General features: G+C 51.9%; 1 protein-coding gene across 21 annotated transcripts in view; it reads left to right on the top strand.

Annotated features, from left to right (window-relative positions):
* Window positions 1–491: 491 nt before the first annotated feature.
* DYSF (dysferlin) overlaps window positions 492–16,531 on the top strand; it is a 201,700-nt gene continuing 185,660 nt past the window's right edge. For 8 of the 21 annotated variants that reach the window (XM_010994650.3, XM_010994646.3, XM_010994648.3 and 5 more), the window contains exon 1: window positions 493–1,042. In XM_010994650.3, the coding sequence (XP_010992952.3) occupies window positions 955–1,042 (88 nt within the window). In that variant the 5' untranslated portion in view covers window positions 493–954. Of the gene's footprint in view, window positions 1,043–11,792; window positions 11,970–16,531 lie in introns of those variants that run through there. The other 13 variants (XM_010994649.3, XM_010994645.3, XM_010994647.3 and 10 more) reach the window with 3 other exon arrangements.

Raw genomic sequence — 16,531 nt, 5'->3', positions numbered from 1 at the left:
TATGTAGCTATTGAAAAAAAACTTCATAAAGATTTTTAATGATGCAAAAAAATGTGACATGAAAAAGCAGGGCACAGAAAAATGCAGACATTCTGATCTAAGGTGTACAATAAATACTGTAATTTACATACATATACGCATGCGATTTACAGGAAAAAGCCTGGCTTGGTAAATATTCTAATGTTAATACTGTATTTCTCAGACTCGGCGATTTCTTTTATGCTTCAGTGCTAAAAGTAGCATGTGTTGTTTTTACATGCAGACGAAGGGTACAAAGTTTTTAAGGCAGCCGGCGCTGCCGTTCAATGAAATTCCTTAGCTCGGGTCTTCCCTCGGGAAAGTGTCGGTCTTGCGCCTGCTCCCCAGCGCGTCCCTGGGGCAGTCCGACTGGCTCCGAGGAGAGTGCTGGAATCCTCGCGGCGGGAGGAGGCGACGGGCTTGGCGTCGCGCACGGCTGGAGGTGGGCGGTCGGGGGAGGGACCAAGCCTTCCCCCGTTCAGGAGTGAGATCTGGACTGCGCCGGGCGCCGGGAGCCCAGATCCAGTCCCCGGCCACCGCGACCGCCGCCCAGTCCGCTGTTCCACCGCCAGGTGCAAAATGCCGTGTCATTGGGAGAGTCTGCGGTCGGAGCATTGAATTACAGCTCAGCCGAGCCCGGGTAGGGCGGCGGGGGTGGAGGATGAGCAGAAGCCCCTGTTCTCCTCGGAGCGCCCGCTGAAAAGCGGACTAAGCGCAGCTGGGGCGGGGAACGAGCGGAGCCCACTGGAGCAGCCCGGGACTGGCCTGTTCCTCTTCCAAGAGCCGCGGCTCTGAGCCAGGAGCCAGTGATCCGAGCTGGCCCCCCTCCGCTAGCCCTCTACAGTGAGGGGACCCACGAGCTGCGCCTCGGCCCTGTCCGACCTTCCCCAGCCCTCTCCGCGCCCTGCGCGCACGGGGCCCTGACTCGCGCCAGTCATGCTGAGGGTCTTCATCCTCTATGCCGAGAACGTGCACACCCCGGACTCCGACATCAGCGATGCCTACTGCTCCGCGGTGTTTGCAGGTAGGAGGGGCCAGCGATCCCCCCGGAAGAGGAGGGTGGGATCGGGGAGGGGACGCCGCGGCTCTCCACCCTGGAGAGCACCGGGATGTGAGAGACGACTCCTCGCCCAGGCCAGATCGCTTTTGAGTGTTGCAAAGGCACACATCCTCGGGGAGAGGCGACCCAGAGGGAAACTGAGGCAAACAGGGAGAGGGGCCTGGCTTCTCTGGGGCCTGGAAGCTGAGCCCGGGTTAGGGCTAAGGGGGGTCCGGAAGGCAAGGTCAGCATCTCTCCTGAGCTCTCTGGATCTCTTAAAAGAGGCCTTTCCACGCTGTGGGCTGCAAAGCGTTGTACCGCAGGGCTCCCCTCCTCTCCCCGGAAGGCTGGTCCCGGGCCTATTTATAATCCAGCTCTCTTCCCCCGCCTGGGCCTGGCGGCTCTCCTCGGCCTTTGCTCTGTACCACAGGCTGGACTGGCAGGCAGGCAGCCGCTGGAGGCAGAAGCACCGCCCACCTGTCCAAGGATCCTACCCTTGTTCTGGGCACAGGATGGGAGAATTTTAGCCTGTTAGGGGCTACCCACATGCTAAATTGGTTGGAGTATCTCTGTGCACAGATTGAGGCTTCCTTGAGCAGGGGGCACCTGCTCTATCAGATTGGGACCTCCTGCAAGAAGGTCTTTTCTTGTTTTAACTGGGCTTCTCCTCCAGGAGGTGAGGGCTGGGCTCTGTCTAGTTATCTGGGACCCTTTCAGGGTTGAGTCAGAGCTGGGATCTACACAGCCGGGTCTGTGGGTTTGGAGCCATGATGGGAGAGAAGGACCATAGGGCAAGAGAGTGAAAACCCATCTGTACACCCACCCTGTGGGTTCACACTCAGCCTCTATCACCTGTCACTCCCTTTCTCCCCCGGAGATCTGGCTACATCCCAGGGCTCCAGAAATCATTTTATTGGCTGGTCCCTGGGCATCCAGCAGACATTCCCTTTAAGTTTTGTGAGCTCCTGGACTGACCTGTTCCCAGATGCCCATGTGCACATATGCTCCCAGACATATGCATACCGGAAGCGCAGGCGACACCTGCAAGTTCCAAGAAGTAGAGGCTCAGAGAATGCAGGCATGTGTCCACAACAGCACACACAGATGTGTCATATCAGGTGCGTGCGCACACACACGTTCCTGAGTGTGTGATCTGGGGTTTCTCAAGAAGGAGTCACTGAATGGATGGGTGGCTTGGAAGGCCGTGTGCACCGAGGGTGGGGGTGTGGAGTGGGAGGTGACACTCCAGCTCTGTTTGTTTCCTATCACATTGCTTTGACCTGTTCTGAACCAGTTTCCCACAGTTGCCTCAGGAAATGAGCTTTGTCAAGGTGTTTCCAGGGGGAGAAGGAGGGCACCCGTGGGGGACTTCCACACTTCCTCGGCATCCTCTGAGCAGCCCAGCCAGTGGTTCACCTGCACAGCTGGGACTAGCAGGCTGGCTGAGGGCCCTGGGCTTCGAGTTGCGGAACTCCAGGGAGCACCGCTCACTCAGTACATCCCCCCTCCCCGCACCCCCCTCTCCCTGCTGAGGGCAGGGAGGATACCTTTGCCGCCAGAGGGAAGACAGGCACCCTGTGCTCTCAGCAGCGGCCTCCTGCCCCTCCCCCAGCACAGGTTCCCCTCTGAGGGCTGAGCAGGCTCTGTGAACCCCACCCCAGAGCTGCCCAGGGTACAAATGGAAGGCCAGAAAGGCCGCCTTGGGGCCCCTGCCTCTGTTCTCAGGAGTCTTGTCTGCTCTGGCGTCCACTCAGCCTGAACCAGATTTTCCTCCATCTTCTCTGAGCGCATCTCCCACCTCCCACCCCCCCCCCACCTCTTCCACACACACACACACACACACACACACACACACACACACACACACACACACACACACTTGCTTCAGACTTCATGGTCCCCCTACCCCTTACACCACCCCCAGCCCTGGTCAGGCTCAGAATCCTGTAAGAGAAAGGAAAGGATGAACAATGAATGGGGAAGCACTTTCTAACCCACAGGAAGCACCGCTGGTGGGGCTCCTTTCCTGTCGTTACTTCAGCCCCCAGGGCTGTCTGTGGAGCATCTGGAGTCCTGCCCCTCTGCCTGTGATCTGGCTCCTCTGGGGGGGCTCCTCCGTCCCTGGGGAGAAATGAACCCCTACTCGCAGTCATCACAGTCACTGCCAGGCAGTCATGGGGAGCGCAGTCCCTCCCTCCCCGAGCCCTGGCCACGGTCCGCCTCCTGCGTTGTCCATGTCCAAATTTGGCCTCCCTGCAGCATATAGGCCTGCTCGGCCTCCTTCTCCCGGCCAGAGCCAGACTGGTGAATGATTACACCGAAGGCTCTGGTCTCAGGGCAACACTACTCAGAGCATAACACCCTTCTGGAAAGCCTTCCCTCACCAGCTGGCCCATAATGGGGCCCATAAAGCCCCTCCTTTGGCTACCTGATTATAATATCCATACAACACCTCAAGGCTCCTCCATGCATGCATAAATTCATTTCCTGCTCACAGCAGCTTTGTGAGGTCAAGGGGCAGGGATATTATCCCCTTTTACAGATGAGTGGATAGGCCCAGAGAAGTGCAGGGGCCTGGCCAAGGTCACCCAATGACCAAATCACCCCCCACCTCACCCGCATCATCAGTGCCCTCTGCTGTTCTCAGCGTCCGGGCTCATGAACGAGAAAGGGCTTTGGATAGCATACCTTGTGCTGCCCACACGCGGGACAGCCTGGGCCTGAGCCGGCATGCGGGGAGGGCTGTGTGTGGGGTACCCAGCACGGGCTGAGTCAAAGTGGGGGGCGTGCAAGGCCGTGGGGAGCGCAGAGTACGACAAGTGACCAAAAGATTGAGGATTCCGATTCTGAAAATGCGTATTCATGACAAGGAGAGAGAATGGTCATTCATGAAGCACAAATAATGTAAGGTTTTCAGATGCTGTTTCCTTAAAACCCCTCAACACTCCAATGAGATAGATTTAACTGATCTATACTTATTAGGTGCAAGGCACTGTTCTTAATAGAACTTACTTCCTAGGACCTCTGTCATGTTCAAGTTATAATTTATACCAGGCACTTATATAGACGCTTAATGCTCCTAGCAACCATATATGGTAGCAAATATCACCCCTACTCTACAGGCGAGAAAACTGTACCACAAAGAGGTCATATGCTGGAATTAGCAGAGTTTGGATCCAAGCCCACACAGTCTGGCTCCAGACCCCCATCTTTAACTGCTCCACCACCTCCCTCTGGTCTCAGCTCTGATTTACAAGGGACAAGCAGTAAAAAGGGGAGGGGCAGGAGTAGACCCAGGCCTGCCTCATGCCCCAGAGCCCAGTCTCAGGCTGCAGTGGCCCCCTCACCTCCCGCCTTATGTCACGCGTTGCCCCTGCTGCCACTCGCTCCCTTTCTCCCTCGGGCCCAGACATCCTCACTCTCACTCTCTGGTCTGGAGGATGCTTTCTGATCTCAGAAGGGTTTCTGCCCTTCCGCATCACCGTCTCTGCATCTCCTGGGATCAATCAGTCACCAGGCAGCCCAGGATGCTCCCTCTGGGTGGTACCCTTATGCCAGGCCATCTCAAGGCCTCTGGCAGGGCTGTGGTGGCTGCTCCAGATCTGCTAAGCTGAGACCATGGTCCTGGGTCACAGGGCACTGAGGTGGGCAGCCTACAGTGGGTGTGGCAGCACCCAGGGGCCTCCAGAAAGGGGGCATGGGCCCCAACCTTAGCCAGTCGAGTGGGGTTGAAGGGCTCAGGAGTGCAGATAGCGGCAGCCTTGGTCACATTGCAGTGGGATGAGAGCATCAAACAAGAGGGAGAGAAGGATAGAAGCTGAGGGTATTGGCTCTGGACCCAGACTGCCTGGGATCCCACTTCCCAGCTGTGTGTCTTTGTGCAACTTACTTAACCCCTCTGTGTCTCAGTTTCCTCATCTGTAAAGTGTTGATAATAGTAGGATCTGCTTTGGAGGGATGGTTCTGAAGAGTAGTGTTTCGAATAGTGCCTGGCACTCAATCCATGTTAACTATTTTTACTGTTATTAGATATGATAATACATATATTTATTATACTTAGTATAGTAAACATGTATTGTAAATTTACTAAGAAATCACCGCACACATCCCAAAAGCCTTTCACTATCTTTTTTGTCTGGTCTGTCCTACTACCAGCTCTGTTTGTCCATCTACTCTCCTACCAGACTGGGCACAGTGAGCCGAGTGGCTGAGTCCCCCAAGGGACCCTGGTCCTGCCTCCTCTGGCTGCCCCTCCAGGAGCAGTCCCTTCTGAGCCCGAGGCGTCTGTCCACTTGCCTGATGGCTGGCTGTGGCCCTGACCAGCGTGCTAGATCTTTCTTGAAATTAGTACCCTTCCGGTGACTCTCCGAGCCCACAAACCTTCTCAGTCCTTCTCCCCAGGCCAAAGTCTCTTTCTTTCTCTACTCAGTGCACGCTAGTCTCTTTCTAGTTTGGGTCATTAGACTGAACTGTTAACAGGAAGAGCGCTAGCATCCACTGGGTCCCGACTGTGCACCAGGCGCGCTGTGGGAAGCACTAGGGTTTGGCCGAGTCCTCCTAACACCTCTGTGAAGCATCATTCTCTTGATTTCATAGAAGTGGAAATAGACACTGAAGGGTCAAGTCCCAAGCCTCGGGACACATGGCTAGAAACTTGTGGACTGGGATGGATGCCTGGGGCCATCTGATTGTTCCTGAGACAGGGCACTTCTTCCCGGGCAGTCACATGTTCACGGCCGTAGCCAGGATCCCTCCTGCCTGCGCAGTCCACACCCCTACAGCCCTGGTGGACACGCAGGTGCCTCTCCCGTCCTGCCCGCTCAGATTGGGGTACCTGCAGGGCACAGATGCTTCAAAGAACGTGAGGGGCGAGGGCAGGAAGATGCATTGGATCACCCATGCTCTTGGAAGCTTCTGGACCTTGGCAAATATGCCCTGAAGGAATCCTGTAAACTCCCACGCAGAGTGTTCATCTCAAGGCTGTTCCTATTGGAAGCAGAGGGGCAAGGTTTGTTTGCTTCCTGGGCACCCCATGTCAGACCTCAGGGACGTGGCCCTGGGTGTTAGGACACTGAGCCAGAGGAGACCAGTGGGCCCAACTCCAACAGCAAGAAGGGGCCCTACTGGAAGTACCCCTACCTTGACTTCCTTGACTACTTTCCTTGATTAGCAGGGGGGTAAGACCCCAAGGAGATGACAGAAGAGGACAGAGGCCACAAACTCACAAGTGTGGGAGCCTGGGAGGTGGTGTAACTAAAAATGAGGTTAGAGGAGGAAATACATGCATGTTGGGTGCGTGGTGGCAAGGAGGGTGAGCGGACAGGGCACACTTCCAGCCACAGGGGCCAAATAATCAGTGTTAGGCAGAAAATTCGTGTGCTCCTGTGCCAGCTTCTCTGATTTTTCTTTTTAAAATGTTTTTAAAGTTTTTATTTATTTTAATTTTTAATACAATTTTTAAAGGTTACTTTCCATTTATCGTTATTACAAAATCTTAGCTATATTCCTCGTGTTGTGCAATACATCCTTGAGCCTATGTTACACCCAATAGTTTGTGCCTCCCACTTCTCCATCCCTATGTTGCCCCTCCCCTTTGGTAACCGCTAGTTTGTTCTCTGTATCTGCAAGTCTGCTTCTTTTTCTTTTAAATTAAAAAAGTTTTTTTTTTTTTATTGAAGTATAGTCAGTTTATAATGTTGTGTCAGTTTCTGGTATACAGCATAATGTTTCAGTCATACATATACATACGTATATTCCTTTTCATATTCTTTTTCAGTATAGGTTACTACAAGATAGTGAATATAGTTCCCTGTGCTCTACAGTAGATACTTGTTGTTTATCTGTTTTATACATAGTTGTTAGTATCTGCAAATCTCAAACTCTCAGTTTATCCCTTCCTACCCTCTACCCCCTACCCCCATGAGCCATGAGTTTGTTTTATATGTCTATGAGTCTGTTTCTGTTTTGTAAAGTTCGTTTGTGTCTTTTTAAAATTCTGCATCTAAGTGATATCATATGGTATTTTTATTTCTCTTTCTGGCTTACTTCACTTAGAATGACAATCTCCAGTTCCATCCATTTTACTGAAAATGGCATGATTTTATTCTTTTTTATGGCTGAGTAGTATTCCATTGTACCATATCTTCTTTATCCAGTCATCTATCAATGGACACTTAGATTTTTTCCATATTTAGCAATTGTAAATAATGCTGCTATGAGCATTGGGGTGCATGTATCTTTTTGAATTAGTGTTTTTGTTTTTCTCCGTTACATACCCAGGAATGGAATTGCTGGATCATATGGTAGTTCTATTTTTAGTTTTTTGAGAAACCTCCATGCCGTTTTCCCACAGTGGCTGCACCAATTTACATTCTCACCAACAGGGTACGAGGGTTCCCTTTCCACCACATCCTCACCAACATTTGTTATTTGTGTTCTTTTTGATGTTGGCCATTCTGACAGGTGTGAGGTGATATCTCATTGTGTTCTCTGATTTTTCAAGAAATGCTATAAGTCCAGATCTGTATGAAAAATCTCCTTATGTTTAATTAAGGCACAATTTTTGTTATAAAATATCGTGTTTGTCAAAGACCACAGGTAATAGGCTGGCTGTTTCCCGGGGACACCAGTGGCAGCATCTGATGCCCAGTGTTTTGTTTAATCTTGGAGACCTTGGTCCTGGACTCTCTAGAGAACAGGCAGCCAGTCTCCTCTGACTGGGATGATCAGTCAGCACCATCCATGACTACACCCATGGGCAACGTAGGAGAGCTTCCGTTCCTCCCTCCTTTTCCTCTTTCCAGCCCTGAAAAGGCACTGCAGTTAACATGAAGTTGTGACTAAAAACTGGGCTTGCTATGCAAACTCAGCTTCAAAACAGGTCCCCTCACCGTGCTGCGAGCTGACTTCGGCTCCTAAGCTGGCCCTACCACCTTCACAGTGGGGCTGGAGTAGTCTGGGCTGCCAAGGAGCTGCCTTTACCTGTGGCCTTAGGTGGGATGCAGACCTGGCTGCTGGTTAGCGAGCCCTAACTGATGGTGGAGGACACAAAAGTCTCTCTCACTCACCTAATGACTGATGTGTAAGTAGTCCTGGCTAGTGAAGTTCTGACCCACAAGGCTGTCCCGGACCCCATATCCTTCTGTCTTGTTGCTCTGCTATCCCCCGGGGTCCCTTTGACAATATGGTTGGTGCAGTGGACACTGTAATTGGCTGCCCAGGGTCCCACCCCATGAAGAGGCTAAGTCAGTGGTTCTCAAAGAGGATAGTACTGCCCCCTAGGGGGGATTTTGGATATGATGATTTGGGATATGTTTTCACTGAAGCCTGGACAGGACACAGCTGGCAGGTTCACATACCCCGTCTGCTCACATTTCATTGGTCATCACTTGGTTTCCTGGTCAGGTCAAGCTGTGAGGGGGTTCTGGGAAATGTAGTCCATGTGGGTGGCCATAGACCATACGTATGGAAGGAAGGGAGAATGTCTTTGAAGGGGACAATGTAAGGTCTCAGCACGCTGTCCACAAGAGCTGCATTCCTGAGGCAAGCCCCCTTGGGAGAAAGCCCCCTTGAGTACTGGGCTCCAGGATGACATCTCCAAGGGAACAGTCAGCCATCCAATCAGGGAGAAGTGAACAGTAGCCAGGCTGGGAAGTGGGAGGCTTTGGGAAGTGTCCAGGGCTTAGGCCATCAGCTGCTGCGTTTGTTTCTGGTTTACAGAGCAGCTGTGTGGAGACTCTGTTCCTTGGACAACAGCCAAGTGTTTGTAAAAGTCCCTTGGAATATTCCTCTGGAAATATGAGATATGCCCTTACCGATTTCCTGTGCCACCTCTGACCGATTAGAGCAGGACTTGGGGGCAGGGTGTGGTGTGCTGGGGGGAAAGGAGCACAAGCAGGAATCATCTTGATTGTTAAAAAAAAAAAAAAAATCCCAACTCATCATATCCAAAATTCCCCCTAGGGGGCAGTACTGTCATCTTTGAGAACCACTGGCTTAGCCTCCTCGCGCTGGGTGGAAGGGACACTGGGGAGCCAAGTACAAAATATACCACAGCAACCCCAGGCTAGCCCTTACGATGCACTGGGAACACCTGGCTGCCTGAGGCGGACTTGGTCTCTCCCCTCATTGGCCAGCTCCACAGTCTAGCTAGACATCAAAGCAGTAATCACACAAATAGTTACTGCTTACGATTGGGACGAGTGCTAAGGAGAAGGGCTGCTATGCAGTTTGCCAGAGGACCCAACCTAGGTCAGGTGGTCAGAGGCTCCCCAGGGAAATAATGTTTAAGCTGAGGTCTGAACGATGAGTTGGGGTGGCTCTTTAAGAAAGGGGGAAGACAGGTGCAGGCGGAGGTGACAGCAGAGCTCCGAGTTTGGAGGGAGTTTGGAGGGATCTCAGCATGTTACGGAAACTGAGAAGCCACTGGAGCAGGAGCTCAGAGCGTTGGGGGAGGGGCGGAGTAGCCTTACCCTGTAGGCAGAGGTAAGGGAGCTGGGCTTTATCCCAACAGTAAGGGAGGCCTTGGAGGGATCTTATGAGGGGAGTGACCTGATTACATTTGTTTTAAGATCACCTGGCTCCAGTGTGGATAATGGACCAGAGAGGACCAGCTAAGAGGCAGCCCAGGCAGGAGAGGGTGGTGTAAATGCCTCAGTGGAGGCATTTGGATGCTGTGGCCACATAGATAGTACCATGTGTACTGTAGTCCTACCTCCAAAAGGTTTGAATAATAAACAGCCTTAAAGTGATCTTCATTCCTGATACAAGTCCTCTTGGGAGGAAGCTCCATTGAGTATTAGGCCCCAGTGTGATCCAGAGACACGATCCAGCGACCTGCAGGTCTCTGGGCATGTATAGTGTGCAGTCATCCAGGACCCAGGCAGACTCCATTTTTCTCACTGGTTTACCATCCTTGGTGTCTGCTACATCTTAGAGCTGGCGGGCAATTGGATCTACATGCTTCCCTATTCTCAAGAAGCAGAAGAGGGGTTGGGCTTGTCTATTCATGGAGTATGTTATCCCTCCAGGAGAACAACTCAGGACATATGCCCATCGCTAGACCAACAGCTACTGCCAGGAGATGGGCTCAGATAGTCAGGATCTGGAGCTAGGGATGGGGGTAGCACTCGAATAGTTGGGTTCCACTGAGAGAGAGGAAGGTGGTTTGGATGTCAGAGAGAATGCAAGTGTCCTCCTCATTATGAGGGTGAGTGGTAGAGTCAGGAGGAAGAGGGCACAAGCCAGCTAGAGAAGGTGCAGCCTTTATAAAGTTGGGGAGAGGACAGCCTCAGACTTGTCACAGAGTGGGAGAGAGCAGGTAGGACCTAGTGCCCAGCTGCTCAGCTGGTCTTAGGAGTACACATGATTCGTTCACAATAGCAAGAGAGAAAGCAAAAGATTTGGGCGCAGAAACTGTTGCGGGTTAGGCCGGGAGCATGAGGAAGTTCTCTACTCAGAACATAGGAAGCAAACTCAGCAATGGGGTGTTGCAGGTTTGGGGAGAGAAAAGTATGAAAAAGTTGTGTAGGAGAGAGGGAGACCGAAGGGACTGGAGATGCAGTGTGGCTGCCTGGCGGCAGTCAGGTGGTGACTAAAGGTGAGGCGGGCAGGTTAGCTGTGTTATTCTCCAACACCTTTAGTGCTTTGAGTGCAGAGAAGGAGGCGGCAGAACTGAATTTCACCCAGTTATGGTTTAGCCACATAAAAATGTGGGATCTTCAAAAAAAAAAAAAGTGAGAGAGAGGGGAAAGGGAGTTGAGATTTTGTGCAGCAGAATGATGATCACTGAATTTAGGCTGAGTGAGGAAGCCAGTGAGGACGGGAGGTGGGAGGACAGTGCCCGTAGGGGTGTAAGGGATGAGAAGCCAAGACCCCTGTGGCCAAGAAGTTCACATCAGTTGGAAAGGAACCAGACGTAACATGGGAAATGCGTGTTAAGGGCAGTCACCGCTCGAGGCTGACGCTGTAAGCAATTCCCCCCACAGTAGGGGCGAGGGGACTGAGACTGCTGTTCGGGATGTTGCTGGGGACCGAATGGTCAGGAGGTGGATCCCTGGGCTCCAGGGGACGCCAGATAATTAATTTGGACTCCAGAGGCTATCGACCCCGGACTGCTCTGGAGAAGGCTGGGGGGCGGCTCGCGAGCCCTCGAGTCGGAGTCTCTCGGGCCGCCCGGGCCCCGAGGGCGGGTGAGGGGCAGGCGGGCCGAGGCGAGCGGCGCGGGGGCCGGGGGCTCAGGGCTCAGGGCGCAGCGCCCACTCTGCTGCTCCGCCCGCCCCTCCTTCAGCGCTTGCCGTTTCCCGCGGACGCCCTCCGGTCCCTGCAGCCGGGGCTGCCCGCTCCTCCGGCCTTCGCACGCAGTCGCCCCGTGCCTTCGGCGCGCCGGCCTGGGCGCAGCGGGCAGGAGAGCAGCGGACGCCAGGTCGGCACTGGCGCGCACCGGGCCCGGGCGCGCTGGCCGGGCGGGGAGCCGGGACGCTGCGGGCTCCCGCGAGCGGGCCGGCGGGGGCCCTGTCCCAACTGCGCAGCCGAGCCGTGCGCCCCGCGTCAGCCGCGCTCCCATTCCCGGCGGGGGCGGAGACCCGCGGAGGGGGGCCCCCGCCGGCGCCCGTCTGACCCCTGCCCCGCCCCGCCCGCCGCGGGCAGGGCGGATCCGGGCCGGGGCCGAGGGGAGGGTCCGCCCAGCGGGTGTCCGGTGTCCTCTCCGCGGCCTCTCCCAGGCGTCGGGACTTCTCCGCGGAGGCGCAGCGAAGGCGACAGCTCCCCTTTGGCGCGGCTGCCGCGGAGCCCGGCGCTTGCTGGGTGGGGGCCGGCCGAACCATGCTGAGCTGCCAGCTGGTGAGGGCCAGCAACCTCCCCAGTGTGAAGAGGGACCGGCGTAGCGACCCGGTCGCCAGCCTGACTTTCCGAGGTGAGAGCCCCGTGGCCGCCGCGCCCCTGCGCCCTGCGGCCGCGCCAGGGACTCTGCGCGCGCTCCGCCGGGTCTGCCGCCCCGGCTCCGGCACTAACTTGAGTCCAGGCCACAGTTTCTTCTTTGGTCAGCGCGCACAGAAATCTCAGAGAAATCTCAGCCGTGTCTTCTGTAGAGGGGGTGAGGAAGATGAAACCTAGCACACAACCCACAGTGGCCTGAAATTTTGGTAAACTCAAAGTGCCATAATATGTCAACAGTTACCACTTTTCTAAAACCGATACCCAGAGGGAATAACTTGTAAGCCCACAGCGGGCAGTTGGTACGGTTGGAAGATGGGTACAGAAGAGAGAGGAATCAGGATTGCTTAAAAAGTGGGTGGAGACCGTGTGCTTTGAAAGTTGTGTCTTGATTTCATTCATTCATTCTCTCATCTTCCTTCAACATTGGCTGTATTGAATCCGCCTTGTGGCCTTGTCTCAGTTGGGAGGAAAAGGGACAGAATAGGATGGTTATGGTCTTATACAGCGAATTTTGAGAGTTCTGGAAATTTTGTTTTTAAATGCAAAGAGCTTAAGTGCCTGCACGTGGTGCTTAGACAAGAGAGGGTCTCCCTGAGGCAACAAAGAACTCACACCCCGCCCCCTTCTCACCAGGCACCCTTCGTTCCCACTTCACGGCAGACATTCCCACGGGAGGAGGTGTCTCAGGAGGGGAAAGGGAAGAGGAAGGACCTGTCAAAATTAAGAGAAGGAACAATGGCTGTGAGTCAGGACCTCAGTTCTGCAAAGAAAGATAATTAAGGAGAGGAGAGAGGGTTTTTCCTCTCACCAGGAGGCATATCCTGTGCTTTTGTGGAATTAAAAATTATATGCAGCACAAAAGATGGTCAAACGTAGAGGGACAAGTGGCTGGTTTTTCAGTCAGTTTGAAAATGGTGGGAGCACCCTGGGGGTTCCTTAGCTTTGACTCATGACCTCCATCTGCTCCCCAAGCACCCCAAAATGATAATAACCATACATGAAAGATACAGAATGGCAAAATGAGAACCAACTGTTGATTTTATTCTTTGTTACGGGGCAATTCACTTTTTATTACTTTTTTGAAAAGTGTGAGTCAAAACATGTTAGAAAACTTGGCTATTTTCATTAATTGGTGATAGTCTGAGTGCCTACTATGACATGCTGCTTCAGGACAAGGTCCCTAGCTCTTCCCTGTCCACTGGAGTCTGCCTGAGCCGTTCCTGTATAGAAATTACGGAGCCACCACTGGCTGGAAAAGAAGTTCCTGAATGACCCTGAGCCCAGGGCCCTACATCACTCTAAGTCTTTTGGATGCTTTGGACTTCTTGGGTCTGTTCACTACTCTCTTTCCCTGGTTTTCTAACAGTTTTGTGATAGCAACTAATCTCCTTGTCCTCGATAAGGAAATGGAAAACTGGGGAAGTTCAATGATGTGTCCAAGTCAAGGGTCATGGCAGGGAGCCCTTGGAGTGGGCAGTGCTGTTGAGTCCAAATCTCTTGAAGTCCCTCTTGGCTGTTGCCCTGGCCCAGGTACCCCAGGCACGTGCAGCTACTGTCCTCTCCCCATCTCTGCATTCCCCACGTTTTACGATGCTCACGATTTATTTGCACTGATAAGCCCCAGTAAAACTGAAATATAATGGTATGTACCATCTCCAACTGTTCAAAGTCTATTTGTCTTTCAAAGCCTGGCTGCAATGCCACCTTCTCCAGGAAGGCACCCAGGATTCCCCTGGCTGTCATTAGTCTCTCCTCTCTGGATGCACAGCCCCCTGTTAGGGCTGCTACTGCACTTACCCTAGCCAGTCTGTGCTCAGTACTTCGCTCCATAGGTAGGATCCCATTACTCTGTGAAGGCAGCAACCTGTCCTATTGATCAGGATGCCCGGGGCTGAACACAAATAGGCAGTGCCCTGTCGTGTGCGCCCTTTCTGGCCCAGCCTCTTGCCATCCTCCAGATGTGCCTGGGAATCTCAACAGTCTGGGGCAGTGGTCCTCATGTTTTACTGTGCCTGGGAATCCTCTGGAGAGTGTGCTTCAAAGACAGATTCCTGGGTCCCATCCATAGAGGTTCTGATGCAGCAAGTCTAAGTGATCTAAGTATCAACACTTAACACATACCGGAAGCAGGCCATTTCGGAACCACATCTTGATAGAAATTGATGTGAAATGTGATGAAAAGTGAAATTAAAATATGACCCACCTGCCCAACCCCGCCACCATGGAGGTCTCATGCTGGAGTCTGGGGCTGAGTTGATGCTTAGGGGACCCGGCTGTTAGAATCAGACCTAGAATTTACAGATCATCTAGGCTGGGGTACCCAATGCCGGCTGCACATCAGAATCGCGTGGGGAGCTCTTCAAAAGACCTCTGCCAACGTCCCTATCCCTCCTCTCTTGAAGCTAAGAGGGGCCCAGAAACGTTTAGGTATTTCTAAAAAAATCTCCAAATGTTTTGGAAGCGCAGTCAGGGGTGGGAAGCCTTGACGGAGTCCGTCACAGCACAGAGGGGACCCAGCTGCTCGTAGAGAAGCCGCCCCGTGGCGTGCTGGGCTCCCACCCGCGGCCCGGGGTGCCTGGGACTGGCCCGCCCGGCTTGCTGCACAGTTGTTCCTGGCATTCCAGGCTCGGGTGTAATTTCAGGACCTACCTCCCAAAATAGACTATGAGCTCTGGGAGGCTGGACTCCGAGGGTGCTTTTTTGGTTTCCCTCCCTCAGGGCTTCAGAGGCTATTAATGAATCCGTATCATCCCTTTGTTCTTGTATTAATTAGTTAGTTAATGAAAACTACCATGAATACCTGGCCGTGGTAGGTATTTTTGGCTGATCATCTGGGCGAATGAGAAGCTTCATTTCCAATGGCGTTTAGTGATCTGCACCTCTCTTCTGCCCTGCCCATGTTCCACGCTAATGTTATTATTTATGCCCCTTCCTTCACTGTAACAAGTATTTATTGAGCACCTATTAGGTGCCGGGTGCTGTTCGAGGCACTGGGGATGCATCCAAGCACAAAACCGGACCTCTGTTCCCTTGGAGCTCAAACATCTTATTTCCTTGAAGGTCAGATCTCCTGTGCCCCAACTTGGTAGCTTTCTACCCTGCTTCCCCCAGGCCCACCAGCCAGGTCCGAAGAGTCATTATTTTCCCTTCCCTTCCTCTCCTCCCGTCAGGTCCTCTGTCCCTCCTTGTGTCACTGCAGTCGCCTCCTCTCCCTTTCTGCCTCCACCTCTCTTCAATCTCCTGGGAGTCTCTGGACTTTGGGCAGGAGCCTGGGGGATTTTATAGAACCATATGAAGACCGAAACACCCCTGAGGGGCCCACGTGGCTCACCTGTGTGGGGAAGGTGGGCTGCAGGGCCACTGGACTACCTCAGTCTGGCTTTTTGAATATTAAAAATGACTTTAAAGTATTGAAAATAACCTTTAGTTTTCTTTTTGTGAATATAATAGGTACTCAATGTAAAAAAGGGTGTACTACTGAAAGGCATGAGGCAAAAGTGAAAAATGCCCCTCCATCCTGATACTTTGAATTAACTTGTTAATGATTTGATATATTTCCTTCAAAGTTTTTTTTCTCTTTTTAAAAAAAAACAATTTTAGATGTGAAATTTAGCACCCAAGTAAGTACGTAAAATAGAACTGTATGCTTTAATGCAGTGGTTCTCAATTAGGGGATGTTTAGCTCCTCGGGGGACATTTGGCAATGTCTGGAGATATTTTGGGATTGTCACCACTGGATGGGGGGACAAGATCATATTGGCACCTACTGTGGGTAGAGGCTGGGGATTCTGCTAAACATCCTATGGTGCACAGGACAGCCCCACAAAACACAAAACAAAGACTTATCCAGCCCCAGATATTAATAGTGCCAAGGCTGAGAAATCCTGCTTTAATGAAAAAATTATGAAAGGAATACATACATATATTACCCATGTCAAAGAATTGAACCTTACCGGTCCCAGACACTTGCCTTCCTCTCTAGAGATTAATCGCATCCAGATATCTTTTTGCAAGTGTTTGCATACTTACTTTTTCACTCAATAATAAATCAGGGGCATTTTTGTATGTCAGTAAATATGCTTCTACACACCTTTTAAAATGTCTGCATTATATTTGATTATATGGATGCACCATAAATCAGTTAAGCAACCCCCTATTGATGAATATTTATATTGTCTCAAATTATTAATATTTGTATCCAATGCTTAAATTATACTGTCACTATGAGAAATATCCTGCTGACTAAATTTTTGCCCACGTATCTAATTATTTCCTTTGGGTAAATACTGGAAGTGGCATTGCTGTGTCAGAGGTTATAGTATATTTAAGGCTTTGCCGCATTTCCCAAATTACTCTCCTGACAATCTGTACCAAATTTGCCTTCCCATTAGCTGAGTATGGGGGCTTATTTTCTTATAATTCTGTTAACACAGAGCATTATCATACAAATTTTAAACAATTTCTTAGGTCTAAGTAGTATTTGTGATGTTTCAATGTTATCAACTATTCACATTTATTTCTTACTGAATTGCTTTTTAA

This window comes from Camelus dromedarius, chromosome 15, assembly GCF_036321535.1.
Source record: "Camelus dromedarius isolate mCamDro1 chromosome 15, mCamDro1.pat, whole genome shotgun sequence".
Taxonomy (NCBI): domain Eukaryota; kingdom Metazoa; phylum Chordata; class Mammalia; order Artiodactyla; family Camelidae; genus Camelus; species Camelus dromedarius.
The sequence above is the reverse complement of the archived record's forward strand: the minus strand, read 5'-3'. Positions and strand labels throughout refer to the sequence as shown.